General features: G+C 36.9%; 1 protein-coding gene across 2 annotated transcripts in view; it reads right to left on the reverse strand.

Moving 5' to 3' along the window:
- LOC114477018 (heparan-alpha-glucosaminide N-acetyltransferase) overlaps positions 1-23,984 on the reverse strand; it is a 40,590-nt gene extending 16,606 nt beyond the window's left edge. The window contains exons 1-11 of one of the 2 annotated variants that reach the window (XM_028469055.1): positions 23,622-23,984; positions 23,388-23,482; positions 21,923-22,038; positions 20,977-21,089; positions 15,221-15,290; positions 15,073-15,139; positions 11,181-11,263; positions 5,473-5,549; positions 4,715-4,745; positions 4,465-4,625; positions 1,541-1,653 (exon numbers count right to left, since the gene is read on the reverse strand). In XM_028469055.1, the coding sequence (XP_028324856.1) occupies positions 1,541-1,653; positions 4,465-4,625; positions 4,715-4,745; positions 5,473-5,549; positions 11,181-11,263; positions 15,073-15,139; positions 15,221-15,290; positions 20,977-21,089; positions 21,923-22,038; positions 23,388-23,468 (912 nt within the window). In that variant the 5' untranslated portion in view covers positions 23,469-23,482; positions 23,622-23,984. The remainder of the gene's footprint in view (positions 1-1,540; positions 1,654-4,464; positions 4,626-4,714; positions 4,746-5,472; positions 5,550-11,180; positions 11,264-15,072; positions 15,140-15,220; positions 15,291-20,976; positions 21,090-21,922; positions 22,039-23,387; positions 23,483-23,621) is intronic. The other variant, XM_028469054.1, reaches the window with a different exon arrangement.

The following is a 23,984-nucleotide window of genomic DNA, read 5'->3' on the forward strand; positions in this document are numbered from 1 at the left end:
ATCCATTGACAAAGTTGATCACGATTTATTGCTACAAAGACTAGAAAATGTTATTGGGATTAAAGGCAGGGTTTAAATTCTACTTAACTTAAAGAACCTGCTTTGTTCATAATAATAATCTCTTCTCATTGCATGCCAGAGTTAATCAGTTCAGTTTTAGGATAAATACTGTTTACAATATAAATGCCTTCACTGGGCAACACTATTGGGAAGCATAGTTTAAATATTCACTGTTACGCGGATGATACACATCTCTATTTATCTATGAGCTTAATGAAACTAATGGGGAAATGTTGGGGTGGGTTTTTTTTCCCCCTATTAAAACACATCTTTATGTTTTGTGATGAGTGCCATGAGATGACTTGTTGTATTTGGTGCTATATAAATAAAGTTAAATTGAATTGAGATGGCATGGCTTAATGCCTATGTTTTGTTTAAAGTCTATGAGCATGATTTTAAAAAAATAGGCTAAATTGGGTGCGATGGCAAATAGATTGCACATGTTGTGCGTGATTCACTAAGATTCCCTGACAACAGACGTGAAAATGGTGGAGACCGTTCTATCTAAACAAAGATTAGTGTGTTCAACATGGAGAATTTTAGAGGCAGAACAGCAGAGGAAGTCTGAAGAAACAATGAATAGATCTAAGAATGGGGAGCAAAAAAAAAAATAAATAAATCACAAGAAACGTAAAACACAAAATATTGAATCGTGTATAAAATATATGTTGTCTTAGTCTCCTCGAAACATCTGTCAACTTCTGCCATCTGTGCGTGAAACAGTGGGCGCGCACTGTATCTGCTCCCACTCAATGTTCTTGAAGCCAATACGTACAATGTTTTTTACACGTTCTGGCAGAAACACTCGTCACAGATTCAATACAGTAGAGGCAAATGCACTGAATAGATCGCTTGTGTTATTTTACATGTTTGACAGATAGTGTTGTTTCCAGATTGAAATATGTGTTTGCAGGTGCTGTCGAGTTTTTATGTTTTTGTACTCGAACATCTTTTGTGAATCAAGCCCACAGTATTTACGCCAAGTTTCTGCAGCAGGTGTTTTAGATATACTGGCATTTTTGAAAATAACAGTGAATGATGTCACTTTTGTCCTATTATTTAGGTTCCGTCTTTCTTCTTCTTCTTCTTCTTCTTCTTCTTCTTGTATTTTAAATATTCTGCACTATATTGATCTGAAGCTCTGAAGCATTCCAACCATCTCACTGCTGTACCTGCTTACCCAGATTAGAGTCACTCTGTGGATGCCACAAACAACCACAAGCACATTCACTCTTCACCTAAGTGGGGGGGAAAAAATCAAAGACTCTTAATGGATTTTGGTGTAAATAATTATTTAGAACTAATTGCTCAGTGAACTCCTCTGAGTAAGGCTGGGAACTGGACTCATAACTTCTCATCTAAACGCCACCACTGCTGTTTCAGGTTGGAACTTGTGTGTTTTTTTTTTTGTTTTTTTTTATTTACTCTTTTCTTCCTGTGTTTAATGGCAGATGAGAGTAAATGTGACAGAGTTGCTCACCGCTCTCACTGGGATTTCTTTCTGGCCCCAGAAAGTTTGCAGCAGAGACAGAACGAAGTAGGTGAAGCCCAGACGCTGCAGAACCCCAGGGAACCTCAGCCAGGATAGCGACACTGGAACACAAGCAGCAACTATACATGATAAATGACTCAATATTTAAATATATACAAACAATTTAATTAATGAGAAATCTTCTCTATCTTCCAGCTGCTGCTTTGAGAAAAACGACTTCTGACTGAAAGCATGAAGCCGTCGGAAACGGTGTCAACCTCCATGAAATGAACCTGTCAGGAATGTGGGAAGCTAATCAAAGATTCCTGGTTATCTTCCGATCCCGACAAATTGGGAGGAACAGGATTGACTCCTGGCTCAGAGATTGATGGTAATCTGCACATTAGTTAATTGAAAACCTCTTCGCCCTACAAAGTGCCGTAAAAACAATATGATCCCAATCATTGATCCACCACAAATCAAATAAGAGGCGGAAATCTCGCCTTTCACGGCAAAAGAGGAAGCTTATACTAATGACACTTGCATGTTACATCCACACAATGATAGTTCATCATCTCTAGCACCTTCAGAATCTGCAAGAAAGAGTTTTCCACCTTTGATTTTATTTCTTGTGTGAAATCACACTTTGAGATGTTTTATATTATTGCTCTCAGTCTCTGATTTATCATTAGGATGTGTTGGGAGTCTTTAATCAAGTAACTGATTGTTTACAAGAACAGAAAGATTTGTTGAATGACTCACAGTGGAAAAACAAATTATTGGATATTTTAGCCTTTTAACATAAAATCTTGAAACACCTATTCCTAAAATTGGTTAAAATATCTTAGTTTGGTGTCGTTTTGATAAGGAATCAGACATCTAACCACAGCCAGATTTATTAGAAGTGACTCATAGCCGATGTTAGAGTTTAACCATGTTTTCTCTCTCTTTTGGCATTGAAAAGGTTTTCCATATCAAGCTGCTATGACTCCATTCTCTTATTAGATCAGAGCCTGGGACTGAACAGCCAAGGACGTCCTTGGAGACAAAGGGTAAAGCCGCCGTTTATGTTAAAAGTCATGGTGCTGTTATGTTGGGCTTCAGCTGCAGAGCTGAGAGCAGCTGTGCCCTGCTGAAGGGTGTAACACTATCTGTTTGTAATTGACCATTACCACACCGCTTGTATTTGCACATTCTGCCTCTGGTAAAGGTCCCCTGGTGCCGGATTTTTGAGGCCGCACACACAACAATATTTTTGTTAACCCTGTTACTAAAGACCATTAGCACTACTGGAAGCTAATGTGTGCACTAGGGCTTCTCTTTGCCTCCCATTTGTAATTTTGAACGTATTTCCCATTTTGGCTGTGTTCTAGCCCAGGATCTTTATCACAATCTGTCCTTTTACAATCTATGTAAATAACACTTTATTTGAAAAATATATATATAAAATAAAGTATATATAATAATAATAATAATAATAATAATAATAATAATAATAATAATAATAATAATAATAATAATAATTATTATTATTATTATTATTATTATTATTATTATTATTATTATTATTATTATTACCCATAACGACGGTTCCGGGTAATATCACGATACTGATAGCCTTTTTTTTTAATTACTGAAGCTAGTTTTTTTAAATTATTATTATTATTATTATTATTATTATTATTATGAACTGCAATGTATTTGTACAAGTTAGAAATACTTATTAATTACTTAGTGTTGTTTGGTGCATGATAAGAGTACATGAACAAAAGCATATAAGCAATAAAAAACTAATAAATGAAGTTAGAATGTATATGGTTGAAATTAAAAAAATAATCATTCAGTTTCCTTTGCACATCAATTTATGTGTAACTAATATAAATAATCAACTTAGGATAACAAATCCACTGTCTTTTAAAAAAAAATCTATTGACAATAATGCTTGTTCTCCAACATAATAAACCATAGAGGATAAAATACAATAAACAGAAACTGATTCCCTGAGAAAACTACATTTGTATGCATTTTCTGGGTGACGTCACTGGTTTGTTATGAGGTTGGATGGGATCCCTCCTGTGGCTCCTATAGCTTGGTGACAGCGCCTGCACAGTGGATTTCCTATTGCTTTATCGTTTCTGCCTCGTTTAAAGCCAAAATAGTTCCAAATGGGACTTTTGGAGTCTGGTTTTTTGAGCAAAATTAGTGATGCCACTGACGACGACACCACGGCAGACTCACCGCTCAGACCCGGTGCTTCTGCCACGTGTTGTCTCGTGTTTGTGACTGTAAGCCGTGCACGCGTCCAGGCGAGACAGAACTCTAACTTGTTGTTTGGTTTGAAGCGAGTTTCTGTCAAAGCGGAGCTGTCTTCATGGAGTTCGTTCTTGCCGGCAGAAACACACGAACAGTCAATTAGCTAACAGAAGGCTGGACCCAGAGTGCGGAAACAGCCTATCATATCTCACCAGTGACAGGCAAACAGCCAATCATTCAGCAGCTATGTAGTTCGGTTGCAGTAGGTGCCATGTTGGTTCGTTTTCAAGTGAGTAGCGTGTAGTGAGTTTAGACTGTGCAGTGAGAAGCTGGGAGGAGAGCAGAGGCAGTCGCTATGTAGCGGAAACTGGCACTACTGTGCGTACTACCAAAAGATGAATTTTTGCTAAAAAATTAATTCATTTTTGTTTGTTTTTTTAAAGTAAATGGACGTGTTTTATTTGTTTATTGGATTATGTTAGGGTTAGGTTAGGTTTAGGATTATAATCTCAGCATGGAGGTAAACTCAGACCGTGACCGTGATTGTGGAAGGAAGACAGTGAACACACAGAGAGAGCTAGAGGGATGAAAACATGCAAACTCTACAAACTTGTTTAGGCAAAGACAGAGTACATCACTAGCACATGCACTGTTTCTTTTGCTGTGAACCTTTCACCTACGCGGTCCATCTCTGGGTGAGTAGTTCAGGAAGCAGAAGCCGAGCCCCAGCAGGACCGCTGTCCTCCAGGTGATTTTCTTCAGCAGCTGCAGCCGACTCACGCCTCGTCTCTGCATGGATCGAAAAGCCAGAACCACTGACGTCCCAATAACGAACACAAACCTGAAAGAAATTCATATTTGTTGTCCATAAAACATGCTTAGAAAAACATTATCACACTGGGTTAGCATAAAAAACTGCACCAAACTTACCATGGCATGACAAGGTCTGCCACGGTCAGACCTGCAACACAATCACGTGCATTGTTAAAACGGATACACTGGCAGTTACTTTAATCTATTGTGAGTGAGGGCCAGTGTTGCCTTCACACATTATAAAAGTGCCACTTCTTACAACAAATTTCCTCTTTGAGGAAGTCTGATTAATAAATATCTACGTTACTGCGACAGCAACAGCCTTTCAGCCAAGAGAAGATTAATCAGTCTCTGCTGCGATCGATGCCTGTGGCAAAGAGTCCTCAGGAACTTTAAATTAAAAACACCCATAAACAGAAAGATTCATTTTTATTGAATCAAAGACTGTAGCTCTTTTGTGTGCGGGGAAAAAACAAAAAAAAACACCTCACTACCTAGTCCACTCAAACATGTCTTAACTTTTCTCACAGGCACATCAACAACAAAGGGAGACTAATCAGTCATTCAAAGCCTCATCCTGCCTCATCTCCTCCTAATCTCCTCCCAGGTTGTTAATAACAATAAAATCTATGGATCACACTTTATATCTGACTATATGAACATATGAAGAATGACTTCCTGCATGGGTGTGTTTGTTATGGTTGCTGCATTCCTCTTAATAAGCATCAACAAGTCACTAATCACAAAGTCATAGATCAAAGCCCCCTGCAGAAAGTGCACAGCAAGATTCTAGGGGTGGGGTCATTCAATCCAAGCTACGAAATGCAGTGAGAGCTAGTTTGATTTTGCTCATTTTATGTTGCCTTAAATTTTACCATTCCAGGGTGCATGCTGAAAAAACCAGTAGCCTCCTCCACCGTAGTTTACAAACACCATAACCGTCAAAGAAAACCTGAGGAAAAGGAAATAAATCACTGATTAGCAAAGTTGCACCGGCAGATATGTAGCTATATTATGGTAAGATGTTCACTTCTGGAAATTTGTACATGGGTATATTTTTTTAGTATTACTAAATCTATTTTTTATGGGATCCACACTGGCAATCCACTGAAAATCAAGGAATCCAAGATGGCCACCATCCGTATTGGCAATTTGGATATTTTGTCATAACTTTGGTTCTATTTGACATAGAAGCATGATCTCAGTGGTGAATTATAGGTTTTCAGGGTCAAGGAATCAAATAATATATCTTAAAATACTGTAAATTGTGCCCAGAGCAAGATCAAAGATGGCGTCCATCCGTATCACGGATGTCAATCTTATTATAACTTCGGTTCTGTTAGATGGACAATCCTTGTCCCCAAAAACCTACATTTTGCCACAAAGATCATGTTTCTACGTCAAACGGAACCAAAGTTATGGTAAGATTAAAAAACGCAATATAGATGGCGGCCATCTTGGATCGTGCTCCGAACACAATGTACAGTATTTTAAGAAATATTGTTGAATTATTTGACCCTAAAAATCATTCACCGCTGATATCATTTTCATGCTTTCTTCCAGAAGTGAACATCTTTTTGACATATCTGCCAGGCTAAAGTGAAGTGATGTAAATGAACACATGTCACATGTGTTTATGAAAAATTTTGAAAAAAGATTAGTGTTAAAATCGTAATTTTAATATTTACCTTTGGAATTAAAAACAACATGGTCACCATGCATATAAAAAGCAAGGTGATGCAGTCCACGTATATGAATCACTCAGGAAATGAAAACGTGTCCTCTGGATCTCCTCGAGCAGTACTGCTGACTACAGACTTTTGTACTGCCTAATATATGACACACTTTATACTTTAGCTCTGCCCATTGCTGCTGAAACCCAGCACACGTGATGAAGTAGCTCACTGAGTCAAATGCGCTCGGTGGCGTTTGCCACAGAAAGCAGTGGAAGGCCTTTGCGCGAAACAGAAAGTTGCAGGAAGAAGTGAGAGGTTTGCTCTGTATGGGATACAATCTTCCCACCATCTTAAATGTACAAATTTATGATTTCTTTTATTGGATTTAAAAGGCATCATACATGAGTATTCTGGCCCCGTAAAGAGGTTAGGAGAGAAAAAGACGGGCTGATAAGGTTCTCTGTATTTACCTCTGCCTCCTCTTGTTTTTCTACATAGATTCAATTAAGAGGTGCACCAAAGCCATTACTGCTCTTTGAGCCCCAACGTGCTGATACAAGATTTTAATCACTCACTATCATCTCAAAAGGGCTATTAAAGCAGAGTAGACCCCCGGAGCATGTGTCCATGTACGCAGACACACTGAAACGCATGCACCCCCCCCCCACTATCATTTAAATTTTGACAAACATATCCATTAGTTGCCATAGTAACAAAGACAAAGGTTAAATCACCAGCCAGATGAGCCCTAGTAAAAATCACTTCCAGTATCATGGCGTGTATTGGTCATCTTTTTAATTAAAACCCTGGGCTTTCTGAGGGCAGACAAACACAACTAGAACACAACGTGTCAACACAGGCAGCTAATCATGACCGAGGGATGCTAAATATACTTAATTAAGATAAAGCCTGGTAACAAATCTATGTTTAGTGTCACATTGAGGTTGATATTGCTGTGAAATCACTGCAGATGTTTGTATTGTTGTTGTTTCTTATTAGGTCATGGCTGGTAATCTGTCGGCAAAGCTCGCCAATAAATATTTGTCACCTCACACTTAATTCATGCCTGGAAACCAGTATCTGTGATTTATAGCTCATAGATTACATTACGGTCAGACCGATCACTCCTGCAAGGATTACAACTCACTTAGGGTGTTCTCTGAATTTAATAATTGCACAAGCATTACTAAATAGTAGGGATGGGACGATACGATATGATAAATGAGACTGGATTCACAATAACGATACGTGATGATATTTTTTGAAAATTTAAAAAAGACTAAAAAAAAAAGGCTATCAGAAAAACTTTTCATTTCATTAGGTTCAATAGAAATAAATGAGACCAATTTTTCCTATTCAAAGTGCAAAAAGTGCCACAAACACACAAAAAGAGTGACTAACAATTCACGCCAGTATAAAATTAAAGCCACATCATCATGACATTCTTAAAAAACTTATTTTTAATAATTCGTTTTTAAAACATGGTCCACATTTAAAATATGAACATGTTCTTTTTCAACAATATTAGCATGAGTATGGAAAGAAATACCAGGATGTGTGCACTGTGGGCACACTCGTTATACTCAACCGCCCCATGAGTGGAACGTAAAATCGTCCTGGGACCGGCTTCATGCTAAAAGTAAAACAACCCCCTTTCAAAACAAAAGCATCTCTTCTTGTCTTCCATTAATTTTTTAACCCTTTTGAAGTTAGCTGTTTTGTCAGTAGCACAATGGCGGGTCCCCAAAAATCTATGAAATGTCGGCATGAAATGTGTTTTTGCGAGTTTTATGGATCAAATGACCACATATTGACTTCTACTTGGTCACTTTCTCACTTAAAATGCTTTCAGAACTTTTAAAGGTGGAGAATCAACGAAAATATTTAGCCTCATTGTGCTTCAGGTTTTTGTCGTTGGAGGTTTGAAATGCATCTTGGGAAAGTAACCATACTTGACTTGGGACAGATGTAGCAATATCGTGATACCATTCGTAATGGTGAGAATATATCGTGTGACGTTTTAATATCGAAATATTTTGTTGCATAATACATCGTCCCACCCTGACTAATTACAGTATTAAGCCCTATTTTTACAGGATTAGTTTTACCTCGGGACCACATGCGATTTGTAATAATTGCGGAGAATGTCTGTGATGTTAATCCCGTGCAAATCAGCCATGTCAGTAATTTGTAAATTAAAAACTCCCACGCAAATTACCTAGTATATTTTGCTGAACTCCAAGGTCCTGTGATAATACTAATCCAATGCAAATAGGTCTCTCTGTGATTTGGACAGAAATGGGCGGGATTTGATGTGTGATTACGCGTTCTTTTGTTCACCTCGTACTGAGATAGATTATGAGCATAAATGCCCAGATGCTACCCTAACCCTAACCCTAATCCAGGGGTCTGCAACCTTTACTTTCAAAAGGAGCCATTTTTCCTAATTTCGACCGGATTAAAGTCCTTCCAGAGCCGGAAAAAAAATACCTTCTCAATGAAGTCAATACAGTGTATAACATTCTATACAGTTAAAATAGTATCTAATAATTTTTTGAGTTAATGAATTTGAAGGGCTATAAAAATAACTTGAATTTGATAACACATGATAATCTCCATTAATACATGCTAATTTCTTGCAACATATCAGGCATGCATATTAAACTGGCATGTTGGCAATTAAATAAATCTTTCCCCACACAGTTGATAACTCTATTTTCTTCCAGAATAGCTTTTTTTTGTTAGTTTAGTTATCTTAAGGTTAGCCACAGGTGTAAGGAAAGTTAATGATTTAGGAGGGTGGCTGAGTCATTGCACAATGTGATTTATTTTTAGGTTAACCAATTGTTTCATCATAATTTTATTTGAAGTTAAAGTCATTAATCATCAGTACCCTCTAAGAAATAAGTCATTATTTTGTTTTTTTATTTTTTTTAAAGTTACAGGGAGCCATTGTGAAAGAGTCAAAGAGCCACATGAGGCTCCAGAGCTGCAGGCTGCAGACCCCTGCCCTAACCTAATCCAATAAACTAATAAAACGCATGTCCGTTCACTTTGAAAACAAAAATAAACAAAACTGAATTATAATTTTTTTTTAGCAAATTCATTTTCCGGGAGTGCGCATGTTCATGTATATGAAACACAGAACGGGACACCGTGATGTATGTTTATTTACTTTTGGTGAAGAATGGAGGCTGCATTGGAATGTTTAGAAAACCTTTTGGGTCCCGGGCCAGCAAAACCTTATCGGCCCGTAATGTACGGCAACAAAAAGAGAAGGAGCGATATCAGAAGCAAGTGGTAGATCACGTCCTGCTTTGCAATGTGCGACAAGAATCTTTTTTTTTTTTTGGTTTTTCTGCGTTTGTAGTTTTCTATTTAAAACAGCTGGCTAACGCTAACACTGTTCCACGTTTTCAGATGTCCGTAAATTTCAGCAACATCTCATCAGGCTTCGGTTATCCCGTGCTAATGCGTCACATAAAAAGCAGACGTTGGGGGGTCATTTATTAATTACATGTGGTCCCCATAGGTAAAACTACTCCCGTGTGAATAGGGCTTTAGCTTAGTACGCTCCTCCATTACTATAGCAGCTAGTCTATTACCTAACATTACTGCATTACTCAGTGTGCTCGTTGCAACGTGCACATGGACATATAATATAGTCATAAAGTAAAATAAATTACTGCTCATGAAAGAAATGCCAAGGCTCCTCTTTTTGTAGCAGAAAGCAAATCACATGACGACTTTGGTCCCAGTCACAATAAGGCCCATAATGAGTCAGCCACCTGGTGGAAAATGTAACCCATAATTCTCTGTGTTGTACCGTAATGGTTGTTTTGTCTGTCTATGCCACTGCTAACAACTAACAGCGATTTCAGTAAAAAAAAAAAAAAGAGGCAAAATGCTTTTAGTTCTGCGACGCAAGATTAAAATCTGAATCCTTTTAGAAAAATTAACGTGCAGCCATATGCCACGGTTCTCTGTATATCATGTCAGTGGAGGCCTGAGCAATGATCAGGAAAAGCTTTCAGCTGAGAAGAAAAGCCGTTTTGCCTTCAGAAATGTCTCAGCATTTATAGTTGGTGACGGATGTGTTTGTTCTCTGCAGAACGTTGTTATGTATCAGGGCTACGGATCATAAGTCACAAAAGCTGAGAAGCTGCGTGATTGAGTGCTGAGTCACAGTTTGATGAAATACTCGGCCAAGATATCAGAGTGTTACAAATCTGGGGCATCAAAACGCGACAGGTAACTCGTTAAAGGCAACAAAAAAAAAAAAGTATATGAAGTGTAGCCTTTAGATGAACCCAATGAGAACTTTAGTGAAAATGTAATCACTTCAGCTTTGACTAAATTCAATCATCCAGGTTTTGGCTCAGAGTCTCTGAGGTTCAGATGGGTTTCAATCCAAAAGGAAGCCACAGAAAGAAAGATGTCTAATCATCTGCAGGATTTCCTCTCCGTCTTCACTCTGGCAGAGGATCGAGGGCTGTGTGGATGTGTGCTGATATGTTGACGGTATTATTACATCAATTATTTGGCAAGGGGGAGGTCAAAGCCACACCAGCATCCTGTTTCCAGAGAGATGTGCTTTGTCTCTACCCTCAGGCTGCAATTAAGGCGAGCAGGGAGCCCAGATTCAATCACATGCATCAGTCGTGGCCAACAGAAACACACTGTTCCAAACCCGAGACATGCTGATATCAGAAATCATGCCCAGAGCTACACTGCCTGATAACAGCCTGGGGGTGCATGTGTCCAGACTGTGACCCCTGTAATCTGTCATTATTGGGGTGGGTGTGCATCGTCATCATTATGCCCTGGGCTGCATTAAAAACAATTAGCATGTGAATAAGCAGCATGCAGATTTAGACCCATAACCAGGATGTTTTAGGTGTACATGCCCTCGGAAAGCATCCAGAGAGAGCAGACGTGTTGGTTTAGCTTTACTGGTGTCGTTCCCAGTTCCACAAGCATCTGTTTCGTCCTGCAGAAACAACAAGGAGGAAAAACATGGTCAGCACTGCATGAGCACCACACACCAGGGTTGGTGTCAATTACATTTTTCAATTACAATTGCGTCTTCAGTTATCCATGTTCAATTATAACTCAATTATGATTACGGTGGTTTTCCAATTATAATTCAAATTAACATTTTCCCCTGAAAGTCAATTACAATTACGTTCTTAATTACTAAAGTTCAATAACAATTACTGAGAATTTAATAAATCACTCTCCGTAAAACATGACCTTCCAATTGTGTTAGCTTTCTGTTAGCATTTGTTATGATAACGCTGGGGTGTCAAACTCAGTTTAGTTAAGGGGCCAAATACGGACTAGTTTAATCTCAAGTAAGCTGCAGATCATAGGCAATAAAACGAGCAATTTGATCCTTTTTTTGCCCTAGTTTTTACTTTCACGTATAATAATATTTAAGGCACCGACAATATTCAAGTAATAAATGACATATTTCAGTCTCTGCAGGATATTCAATTTCCTTGATTTTGTGACCAATTTTTATTTAATTCTAGCAATTCTTGGAGAATCATTTGTATGGTTTTGGAAGAATTGAAAGTACTTGCAACAATTTTTTCATTAAAGATAACTACCATCATGTGATATAGGCATGGGACATTTAGAATCCCTGAGAAAAGAATATAGTTTCATTGAATTTGTGTGTTTGTAGGTGCTGAGATATCTACAACTGAATTAGTTGGCGATTTTTACAATGAGTCATGTTTTTGCTATCATTTTGACTTTCTCCTGTAGGCCGAATTGGGAGTTTTAAAGGGCCGGATTTGGCCCCCGGGCCTTAAGTTTGACACATATGATAACGGGTCAGTTTGACGCACGTCTTAAATCAGCTGTAAAATACACAAACGTTATTATCTATCATATAATAATTTGTTTGTCATCTGTTACCTTCTTACGCTTCCTGATCAATGAAAATATTGGTAATAATATTTTTGGTCTGTTATTACAGCTGCTAATTTAAATGTTTTTAAATGGTAATATGAACCTAAAGATAAGTGACAGATAGTGGAAAATCTTGATCTGAAACATATGTTTATATGTATTAACTAAAGTGTATGTATGCATAAGCCATAGAACTGTAACATGGTTCCACAGGTTTGCATGTAATTACAATGTAAGTGACATTTTTTAATAGAATTTCCATGCCAATTACAATTACAAAGTCAATTATCTAAACTCAATTACCATTCAATTATGTTTACAACAACACATTTTTAAAATCACAATTACAATTATGATTATGTCATAATTTTAGTTGACAGAGACACTGCTTATATTCTGGTGGATTGGGAGGGTTCATAGTTTGCATTTAGTGACTTTATATGGCTAGTTGGCATTTCATTATGTAACACTTATTTGATGCTTTTTTTTATAAGTCATCATGCAGATTTAAGCGGTGGAAACAGGGAAAACATGCATAGCTGTAGCCCAGGAACTGCCCACCCCTGGCCTTTCCAGTAGCTGCCTCTCCCTGTAAAAAGGCTGGTGAAATATTACTGTACATTTAGCAAACTTTAATTTATGCATGAGTTTAAAGCTTAGCCATTCCCGTCCCAGAAGATACAGACGTGAATAATAGTCTGTATAATAAAGTGAGTACAGCAGCATTTCTTCAAGACTTATGGTGCAGTTGTAAAAAATCAAATAGCTGATTAAAGGAAACTCTTTTACTGGATGTGTGTCATAACATCATTTTTTTTTTTAAAAAAACATATTTTTTAACTACATGAAAAACAAACTGAGGTGAGTGCGCAAGGGTCACTTTTGCAGAAACATCAGATGTTTTTTTTTACAAACTACAAAAGTTTTAAGACGATCAGATATCTACAGGCTATCTGGATGTAAACAGATGTTTTATCTCTAGTTCTCTGTGATGGCAGTATTTTGATGACTGACCTGTTGCCCTCACTGTTGGATTAGCCTGGTTCACTGGCCTCTGTGCAGCAGCCAGAGCAGGAAGAGACCAGCGCTAATACAATATGATGGATTTGAGTGCCATTCAGTCAGCATATGGAAGCCAGAGACATGTTGAGCAGAAGAATGAAGGAGCTATTCATGCTCACCTCTGGACACACAGCAGCTCTCTCCATGTGACGATATGATTGGCTCTATCTCTTGTATGCAAGTCTGCCCTTGAAGCAGCTCTGCTAACATTTGTATCAATCATTCTATTAGTGTCTCCCTAATGGCTCGACAACTGGAGTCTCAGAACAATTTTGGTATGTATCACAGGCTACAATATAGCCAATGAACACAGATCCTCGCGACTTCTAGAGCTGCACAGTGTTGTCGTGCATGTTTTTACACAAATATAACAATTCATTTTGTCACTTTTGTCACCACCACCTTGATTTTTATGCGACTTATAACAATACTTTGAAGCAAAGAATTTCAAAAAAGTTAAAAGAATTTGTCAGACTTTGTTTTAGGCTTGTGCATCAATACACAATTCTCTCTTTTTTTTTTTTTTTTTTTTACTTTTGATGGATTTGTAACTTTTTACACTCTGACTCAAGGGTGTCAAACTCATTTTAGTTCAGGGGCCAAATACAGAGCAGTTTGATCTCAAGATCAAAGGTGGCAGCAGCACACCTTTAGATGAGAGATTAGCCACTGATGCTACCATTAGCTAAGGAGGGAGAAGCAGGGACGAGGGAGATTATGGCGCTATGAAGTGATATTGTGAAGTATCCAGCATCTCTACAATCTGTGTGATGTGACGACACAATAAAACAATGAACATGTATATGAACTGTCTCATGAAAATAAAGATTTTGTAAAATACATTAACCGCTTGGCCACTGCATCAGCTCTCGATCCTCATCTCCACATAGCGTTTACCTATATTTAAACAAGGAGAATCACTCTCTATGACTATTTTTCTTCATAAATGACTCTAACAACATTTTTCAAACAGGCTGTGGAGGCAAATTTCAGCATTCTGCATTTACAGTGAAGAAAAATGACTTTGTTTCGGTGATATCACCGGCTGCTGAGCTAATAAGACACAGCGCTCTGTCTCCAAATCCTCGCTTCTGATTGGTCAATCCCACACACGAGGGAGCGGGGAGGGGAGGGGCCATTTCTACGAGCATAAATCATTTTTGCTACAGACGTCTCGCAAAATGTGTTGCAAAACTCAAGCAGCGCAGATTCACACGAGAAAAGTAGCTTGTGCATCTGTAGCGGTAGATTGGAGAAGTTGTAACCGGAGAGTTGTGGTTGTAGACGATAATTTATGCAAGAAATAAAAAAACGTGAATAAATATTGGATTACAAATTTGCAGCTGTCATTTTGTGTGTAAATATCAGTCTATACATTTTTTCCCATCATTTGTGACATTAAATTTATTTCACGTGTGTGAATTTTTTATACACAAGCTCACATCAAATTCTACAAGTTCCCACATTGATTTTGCAACATATCTACCTTCATACTAGCGCCCCTAGTGGCCAAAAGTTACACAATGTAACTTTAAGGAAAATGTGACGATATAATTTGAGGAAAATTAAAAAACTTTGGAAGGATTTTGAGGTTTCTTTCAACAGTTTAACACAAAAAATGACTGCAATCATGTGATATAAGCACCAGGAAAACCACGAGCCCTTCCAAATATTGTTGAGTTTCATTTACACAATGATTTATGTTTTTTCTGTCATTTTTAATTTCTCTTGTAGGCCAAAATTGGATGCTCCAAAAAGTCGGATTTGGCCCCCAGGCCTTGAGTTTGACACGCGCAGTACAAGCTGCATTTTACTTACATTATCCAGTGAGTACTGGGAGCCTTGGCAGCAAATGGTCTGAACTAAAGTTGATGTGAAACGCCTCCTGTAAGGGGAGCAGGGTTTAGGTTACTGGTAGAATAAGCACAGAATGGTTATTTGCTTGAGGTTAATGTAAAAACCATACCTGTGAATGTAGGGCACCAGAATAAAAAGAAGAGCAATAACAGCCAGTGAAAGAGCTGCTACCAGTATAGCTGAAAATAAGACCATAAGTGTGGATTACATAAGCAACGTTCCCTTAGTGCTGTCATTGTGTATCCAGCATCCAGATGTACTGTGTGTGTCTGTGGAGCTCACTGGTCAAAGAGGCTGATTGCCAGTTTAAACTACCCCCCCCCCCCCCCCCCCCCCCCATGCTCCTGTGAACCCCTGTCAGTCAGGCAGCCTCAGAGGGATCCCCACAGTATAACTAACATAATGGAAAAGTCTTGGTAAATCCATCAGGGACAAATCAGTCAGGACGATCTAACCTTAGGGCCGTCTAAAAAAAACGTGTAAAGCGAGAATATGAAAACAGAATGAGTGAGGGGTACAGCAGTGAATTAAAATGGGTTTAACGTAGATGAGTTTTGCAGGACAAGTGATGTTAAACAGAGCCAAAGTTTGAAAAAACACATATGTGTATTTAAAAGGTAGAGAAATGGTTTCCAAAGACAGCAATAGAATAGAAAACACGTATATTTAGAGAAAACACGATAATTATGGAATTAGTTTAGATTTTTGTTAAGTAAAGCGCAAGTAAAATAAATGAAATATATTACATTAAAATAAATTTAATGTATTTTGTCATGATTTAAAATAAAGAAATCATGACAAATATTTTTCAACATGTCTTCAATTATATAGGAAATGTATATAAGCTGATTAGGGCTTGAAAACAAACATCTATGATAAAATCCTTAGAGGATAGATGCATACAGGAATATACAGGCCTATTAATACTGAAATATGTGTTTCTTTTCTTTCATTTTTTTTTTTTACAAAAGAACTGTTGACATGAATGTTTCTCTACATGCTGCTAAATGTAATATCAAACAAGAGGTCCTACTGTATCTATATAAGGTAGATGCTCACATTTATATATCCAGACGAAAAAAAAAACATTTTTACTTTAAAGCAGCTTATGTTTAATACATTAATACTAAAACCATAGGGAAAAATAATAATTTCTTGCATATGTCTGAACATAAAGTGATCCGTGTCATCTGAATATAAAGCTTTAAGTGACAGACTCTTATCTTCTTGTGTCAAAGACGAGGAAATACGCAAACAGTGTATGCTTTGTGTTTGATCTCACTGGAAAAACAAACAAGAGGATGTAATTTATCCAGACCTCAACACATGATCACACATGCACTCTGAGCAAAGCATGATCACTTAACAGCCTTGGAAAAATCTATACGTACACAAGGAACTACAGTAACTACAATAAGAGTTTAATGCACAACATGAAACAAAGACAAGAACCTCTGCAGCAGCCACAGTTACCCAGAGGTGAAAGTAACGGATTACAAGTACTCACGTTACTGTAACTGAGTTGCCTTGATGTGTATTTGTACATTTTTGAGTATATTTCTAAATTAGAAATTTTACTTGTGCTTAAGTACATTTTAAAATAAGTGATTTGTTACATTTCTACACCCAACCGTTACTGAGTAAATTGTTATATTTTGTTTTAAAATGATCAACGGACTGTGTAAAACCACAAAAAAATTAAATGACCAGACGACAATCAAGTGCATCACGTCATAGCCGACCAATCAGATTAAACGTAATGCACAGCGACAAAAACAGCATTGAATGCTGGTTATTTTCTCAGTTTTAGAGTTCAGAAAATTAGCTAGACTAAGATAATAGATATAGATTATTTTTTATTAATTATTATTATTTTATTCAAATAATGATTGTACATTTTGACAAACCTTTTATTTTATACAGATGCCTTTGTGGAAAATAAACTAAGTTTTAATTGTGCAAGATTTCATCTCTCGATGAACCACGTATGAATGACTTACTTGTACTTGAGTACAATTTTAATCAAGTTACAGTACTTCTGCTTGAGTAAGATAAATCAGTACTCTTTACACCTCCTTTAACTTATGGCAGAACAAATAGAAAATGAATGGAAACATCTGAGGAGCTAAATTAAGTTGACTTCACTGATACACTTGGTTGAGTCGATCAAACACTTAATAATAGTCTTTATGAGCGTTAGAGGCTGAGCAGGTGACTTGTGGTTTGTGGTACAGTGCAGAATACAGTACTAACACGATTAAAGGATGCATCTTAGCATCTGCACAGAAACATGTGACCCGAGAGCACAAGGCCGAGCAGATGACCTGAGGAAGCCCTGCAGCAGATCCATCGCCATCTCACACTCTGAAGTAAACTTTGAAATTCTCCAGCATGCAGCGGGGCTACGCCTACCTGGCCTGAGCTGCTGACCAGACCATTACTTAAGCTGAGCAAGTCCTATGGGGACTTTGTATAATCACCGGTCTGTGAAGCTAATGGAAGCTCATCATACTCTGAGAGGTACAGTCCCACTGACCAGAACAGATAATGGCTACTTGGCCTTAAAAGTCTGATCTACAACATAATCTGCAATATTGTTAAGTAGAGTGTACATTATGGAGGGAGATGCTTTCAGAATCCCATTACGTCCTAATCCTTCTACACTCCCTAATGTATTACCCACAATCCTCCATACACAGGGTCTAGGCCTTCTAAACAAGCAAAAAAAAAGCTTTTCTTTTATCCCTTTTTAAGACAACTCGCCTTATTTGATCAATACACACCTCGTCCCAGGAGATGGATGAAGACTACAGGAGTGATTCTCCTCCTCGCTGACTCAGATCAGTAGAGAATGGATCAAAGAGCCTGTGTTCGCTCACAGCTGTGCTACAGCAGTGATCATTTTCAGCTTCAGTCAACTCAATGACATTAAGAATTTAGTTCTGAAAATCTGTTTCAGATGTAGTCGAATAAAATTAACAGGAAAAGAGTTAATGCGTTTAAAAAAAATATATTCAGTTACCATTTATCAACCTGATATGGGATGGGATGGCATTAATGTTTGTATATTCACTAATATATTATGATTATATTGTTATTAAAGAAAAATAATAAAGTTTAAATTAGAAAAAAATAAGAATAAATAAAAATAATAAGTAATAAGTAATATAAATAAATAAATACAAAACAAATAATTGACCTGCCTGTGTTATATATAAGCATTTAAACTTTAAAAACAAGTCATTGCGCACACAGACTATTTTATTGACGGACTTGTGAAATGACTGAAAATGAATGAATATTTTTTATTATTTTGGAAATAAATTCTGAATTTTTCACGTACCCCCTGCAATGTGCTCACATACCCCTAGGGTTACGCGTACCCCTGGTTGGGAAACACTAGTCTAAGTGCCTGACTCAAGAATTCTTCCTTTGGGTTGGAATCACGCTTTTGTCATATATATTTTTTCATTTCAACATATTTAACACTGCAAATCTTCACTTTTAAAAATACATATTTTCAGGGTATTTCCTGGGTTAGTAGGGTTAGGGATAGGTTTAGGGTTTAGGGTTAGGGTTAGTGTTAGGGTTAGGGTTAGGGTTAGTGTTAGGGTAAGGGATATCAATAGGGTTAGGGTTAGGGATAAAATAAAAGGGTTAGCGGGGTAGCTAAAAATAAATGTGAGCTAAAATAAAACTGATGGAACCTTAAGTCACGTGGTGCACCTATCACGTCACCTAAACTGGCCAATGAGGGGCAGTCTATTCATATGTTTCCGTATGAATAGCCACGGCCTTGTATTTTGTAATTAGCCATAGCCTTATTGTCATTTTTAAAAAGTTGTCGACAAAAATGATGATGAAAATGTTTAGTCACTGCTCTAGAGATATGGTCACCTATAGCATTTGTACAACAGCGTATTGATCATGTGATCAGAGGTGCAAAGAGTGCTGATATTCTATTGATAGTCTACTCAAGTAGAACTGTTACTTGATTGAAATTGTACAAATAAGTCATACATAAAATATTCAAGTACAGTAAAAAGTAGCTCAATTAAATAGTTACTTTCATCCCACATGGTTGTTCTTGGTAATACATCTTGATACTGTACCCTTGCATACAGTAAACATCTTATGTAAAAACATAAAAAGGTAGACAAAGTTTGCATTGCATTATGATACTGTTGCCTGTACTATGTCTAAATGCAAATATGTCAGAAAGATGTCTGTGACGGTATATATATAAATATATTTATTAGGGATGTAACGATTAATCGTAAGGCAGTTAAAAATCGATTCATAGGTATTACGATTCACATCGATGCTGTGAAAATTGAATCGCAGTACTTCTTTAACCAATAGAGGGCGCTACCCAGAAGTGTTGGCGGCGAGCGAAATCTGCGAATACTTTCTTTCTGGCCATCTTCTACTCTTAAACATATTCATAAATGATTCCTTACCCCTTTAGCACCGAAAGAATATCTGTAATATTATGTGAATATCTGTAAAAGTCACGTTTTTCTATTAGCTCTGTCTGCTAGCATAGCATCTCTTCTTCACTGCAAAATATCTGCATGCCAACTGACCACTGGGGTACCAGCGCCCTCTGCTGGTTCAAACAAATATCTGACCTAAATACAGTAAAATGACTGTTTTTTTTTTTTTTTTTTTTTTTTTCAGTTGCACTTTTAAAAAGAAAAAGAACTATTATGCAGTTTCGTATTGTTTACTATAGAACCAGAATTTAAATAATAAGCTTATTCTTCATTTGTATTATTCCTTTATTTATGTCATTCAAGATTTGTTTTTAGTTAAATTGCATTGTTTTGAATAGTTTATCAAGGTATTCTTTTGACAATGAAAAATAGTACAGTATTTTCCCAAAAAAAATAAAGGAACATTTTTCAGTCATAATTTTTCTACAGTCCCATTTTGTAAAATAAATTGTGAGAAAATCGTATCGTGAACCCAGTATCGTGAATCGAATCGTATCGGGAGTTGAGTGAATCGTTACATCCCTAATATTTATATATTTATGTAAATAACTGGCATTCAATGCTGTTTTGCATTATGTTTAATCTGATTGGTCAGCTATGATGTGATGCATTTGATTGTTGTCTGGTCACTTAATAAGTATTACATTAAGTATTACAATGTCTGCTGATCATTTTAAAACAAAAAATAATCATTGGATGTGGAAATGCAGTGTTGGGTAATTTACTCTAAACTTGTAATATATTAATATATTACCACTTTTCACTTTTATAATGAGTTACAATACTGAGTTCCTTCAATTTACTGTAATATATTACAAAAATAACTAGTTACTCCCAACACTGTAGAAATGTGATGAATAACGTAACTTCTTTCGAAGTATACTCAAAAATGTACAGTTAGCCATAAAAGCAACTGAATTACAGTAACGTGAGTACTTGTAATCCATTGCTGTAGTTTCACCTCTGCAAGTTATATATGATATAAATATAATTTCCTATATAAACACTGTATTTATAGACTCTTATTCGATTAAAATACTTGTTATTGTTGATCTTCATGATTTTTTATCACCTAAGCATTGGGAGGGGGGAGGGGGGAGGGGGGGCTACATCATCCCATCATATAATTACAAATTATAGTCCACTACAGTCTCATTTTGCAACCTTCTACCACCTGCTGATGTGGAAGATTAATTAATTACCTTCACTATATTGCATTCCAAAGTAAAACAGATGAATGAATGCATAGAGTAATATTATTTTGATGTGCACAGAGGCTAAAAACACAGTGTAGCTTACAGTAAATGTCACTATACATAATGAACAGAATTAAAGTGCAATGTTTTCTTCATTATTGATGTTTACTTACGAAGGTATTCATTGTTTGGTGTTTTATCCACAATATGAACACAGCTGGCCTCGACCTCTGACATGTGGATCCAAACTGAGTAATGACCACCTTCTCCATATTTATGACTCCACCTGCATCAAAAACAATAAATTACGCTTTTTTTCCTCAGAAGAGCACAACACACAAATATTTTCTGGGAAACTGAGGTTACTTCAGTTTCCTGTGTTGTTCATCTGAATCATCCAAAGTCTGCTGATTGCTTTTAGCTCATGAGCACCACCTAGTGTCTGTAAACATTAAGGTTTCATCCTCCAGTCCTTTCATCAGTTCCCATTTCAGGCCTCAAAGAACATACATTACATGCTGCTATTGATCCCCTGTGAGGATGACATACTAGCTATCACTTGGAGTGTTTTTTTCCCAAAGAGGAAAAGAGAATCAATAAGCTCAGCCTGGTTAGAGACCTCTGCATTCAGGTATTGATTTTAGGAATCCAAACCTCTAAGAAAGCACAAAACAAAGCATCAACAGAAGCTTGTCACATTGTAATAACATGTTTGATTCTCATGTTGACAGGTGACCCTGGGTTCAAAAAGCCCTGCCCTGGTGTCCGATCAGCTATGAGGTTAGGTGTCTTCACTGGTCACATCTTTACCAAGGCTTCTGTAAGACATGTGGCTCTCAAGCTTTTAATGAGCCCTTTTCATCAATATCACTATGTCAAGCCTGATTAACCCCAAAAAAGCTCCTGATCAATACTGGGCGATGTGGGTTAAAGAGGGGGGACATCACTCAGGTCCACAAAGCAGGTCAGGATTAGTTCCTCAGACCTGTAAATAATCTTCCAGACTGCTGACGCAATCGTCGTCGGATGCTTCTGCACAAAATGACCTCTGCAGACAGCATCAGTACACACTACATAAACACAGGTGATACACAGATGAGTATTTTACATTCTTGTTACCTGCAGATGGATGTGTTTCTGTGTAGCTGCACCTGGAGCTCGAGGGTGAACTTAGTGCTGATTTTTGCAGATGCATTGCTGCTAGGCTCCACAGAGAGCAACAGCTGGGGCACACACTGAAAACAGAACAGGTCAAACTGTGGTTCAAAGTCTTCGGACACAAAGGTGGAGATATTATTATATAACCATTCAAATATTATTCCATATTTTATGACAAAAAAAAGAAGCAGGGGTTTAACATCTGGATGCACATTTAAAATAATGTACAGCCAGGTGTAGAACCCACTATGTTTTCAAATGGGGATCAAACTAACAATCAAATGGATTTTTTGCATGAATGCAAAATCATTTTTTACATATAAAGTGCTCACAGCGACCATCTGTGCTTATTCACTTTACCAGCATATCAGGAAGGCCCTGGGTTTCACCTTTCTGTGGGAAGTTTGAATGTTCTTCCCATGTTTCTACATAGGTTTTCCCCTATAGGTTCAACTGTTTTCTTTTTTTTTACTACAGTCCAAAAACATTTAGATGAGGTTTGTTGGAGCCTCTAAATTGCTCACAGGAGTGATTTTGTTTAAGATTTCCTCTATGTTTATGTTTATCGAACATAGTCTTCAACTCTTCACCTGCAGTCATATCACTCAGAGGGTGTTAGACCAGTGGTTCCCAAACGGTGTGCCGCAGCACACTAATGTGCCGTGAGGCAAGTGTGGAACAACCATACATTATTGCAATATACAACTACACAGAAAAAGAAAATAATAATAATTTACTACTTTGTATGTACTCATTTCATGATTCAGAGGCAAACTCGATACCTATATGTTTTTTTCTTTAATATTTTGTTAATAAATACTTCATGAGTACATATATATATATATATATATGACATTCACTTTAATTTGTATTTGTAATTTGCACCTTTAATGTCTGCATTGACTGTTTATTGTCTGTTCGTGTATATTATATACGGAAGGGAGGGAGGACAGCGGCTATTTGTTTGTTTTATTATTTTATTGTTTACTTTTTACTTTTACTGTTTACTGTTTATTGTACTTGTGTCTTTTATACTGCTACTATCTATTTATCTATCTATCTAGATAGATAGATAGATAGATAGATAGATAGATAGTAAATAGCAGATATCTATTTATTCTTTTTCCAAAACAAAGAGATTGTTTCACACTGAAAATGCCAGTAGGCTAATTAATTAAGGGATAATTCTGAATAGGATGTTTTCTTGTGTGCTAACAGATTATTATCATTCTTTTTATTATATATTATTCCTCAACAGAACAGGCAAAATTCAGAGACAAATTTCACTGTAGGAATACATTGTATATGTAAATTATACATGATAAATGATTACTCGTAGGGAGAACATGGCTTCAGGCTAAATATCTGAAGGGGAGTGTGAAAAGTTTGGGAGCCACTGATTTAGACAGAGTTGAATAAACTGTACCTTGTAGCAGAAATCTGACGTGTAGAGAACGTTCACTCCCTCTGTTAGTCGGTTGTGAAAAGTCAGCAAAGCCTGGTCCATTTTTAGTTGAGGCTCTGCAGAGAATCCAAAAAGAGTTTATTTACAACTAGAACATCTTGTGCATTATAATAATTGATAGTATCAGAACATCATATAAATCACAGGCTTCATCAGATAAAGTCAGAAAGTTAAAAAGTCATTTTTGGTCGTTACCATTTCAACCAGAATGATCAACTGTAGCCAGCAGATAGCTCACCATTTTCAACTTGTCCTTCACAGCTGTTGAAAAGGATCAACAAAGCTAGGTGTGTAAACAACACTCTCCTGCACTCCATTTTGCTATTTATTAAAACGTCCTCTCCACTGCTCATCTTTATTACTCAGGCATCAATAAAAACATGGTCAAAGTTCAGAATGAATATACTGTATAGATAATTCCCTGTGATATCCATAATGAGCTGACATGGCCAACCAGCCCTCTGTTTCATTTTGTGCATTTAAGTTAACACTCAAAATGACTCCAACAACACACACAACTGCAAAAATACACAAGATTACACAAAAACATACTACTGT

The sequence above is a fragment of the Gouania willdenowi genome, chromosome 15, assembly GCF_900634775.1.
Source record: "Gouania willdenowi chromosome 15, fGouWil2.1, whole genome shotgun sequence".
NCBI lineage: Eukaryota > Metazoa > Chordata > Actinopteri > Blenniiformes > Gobiesocidae > Gouania > Gouania willdenowi.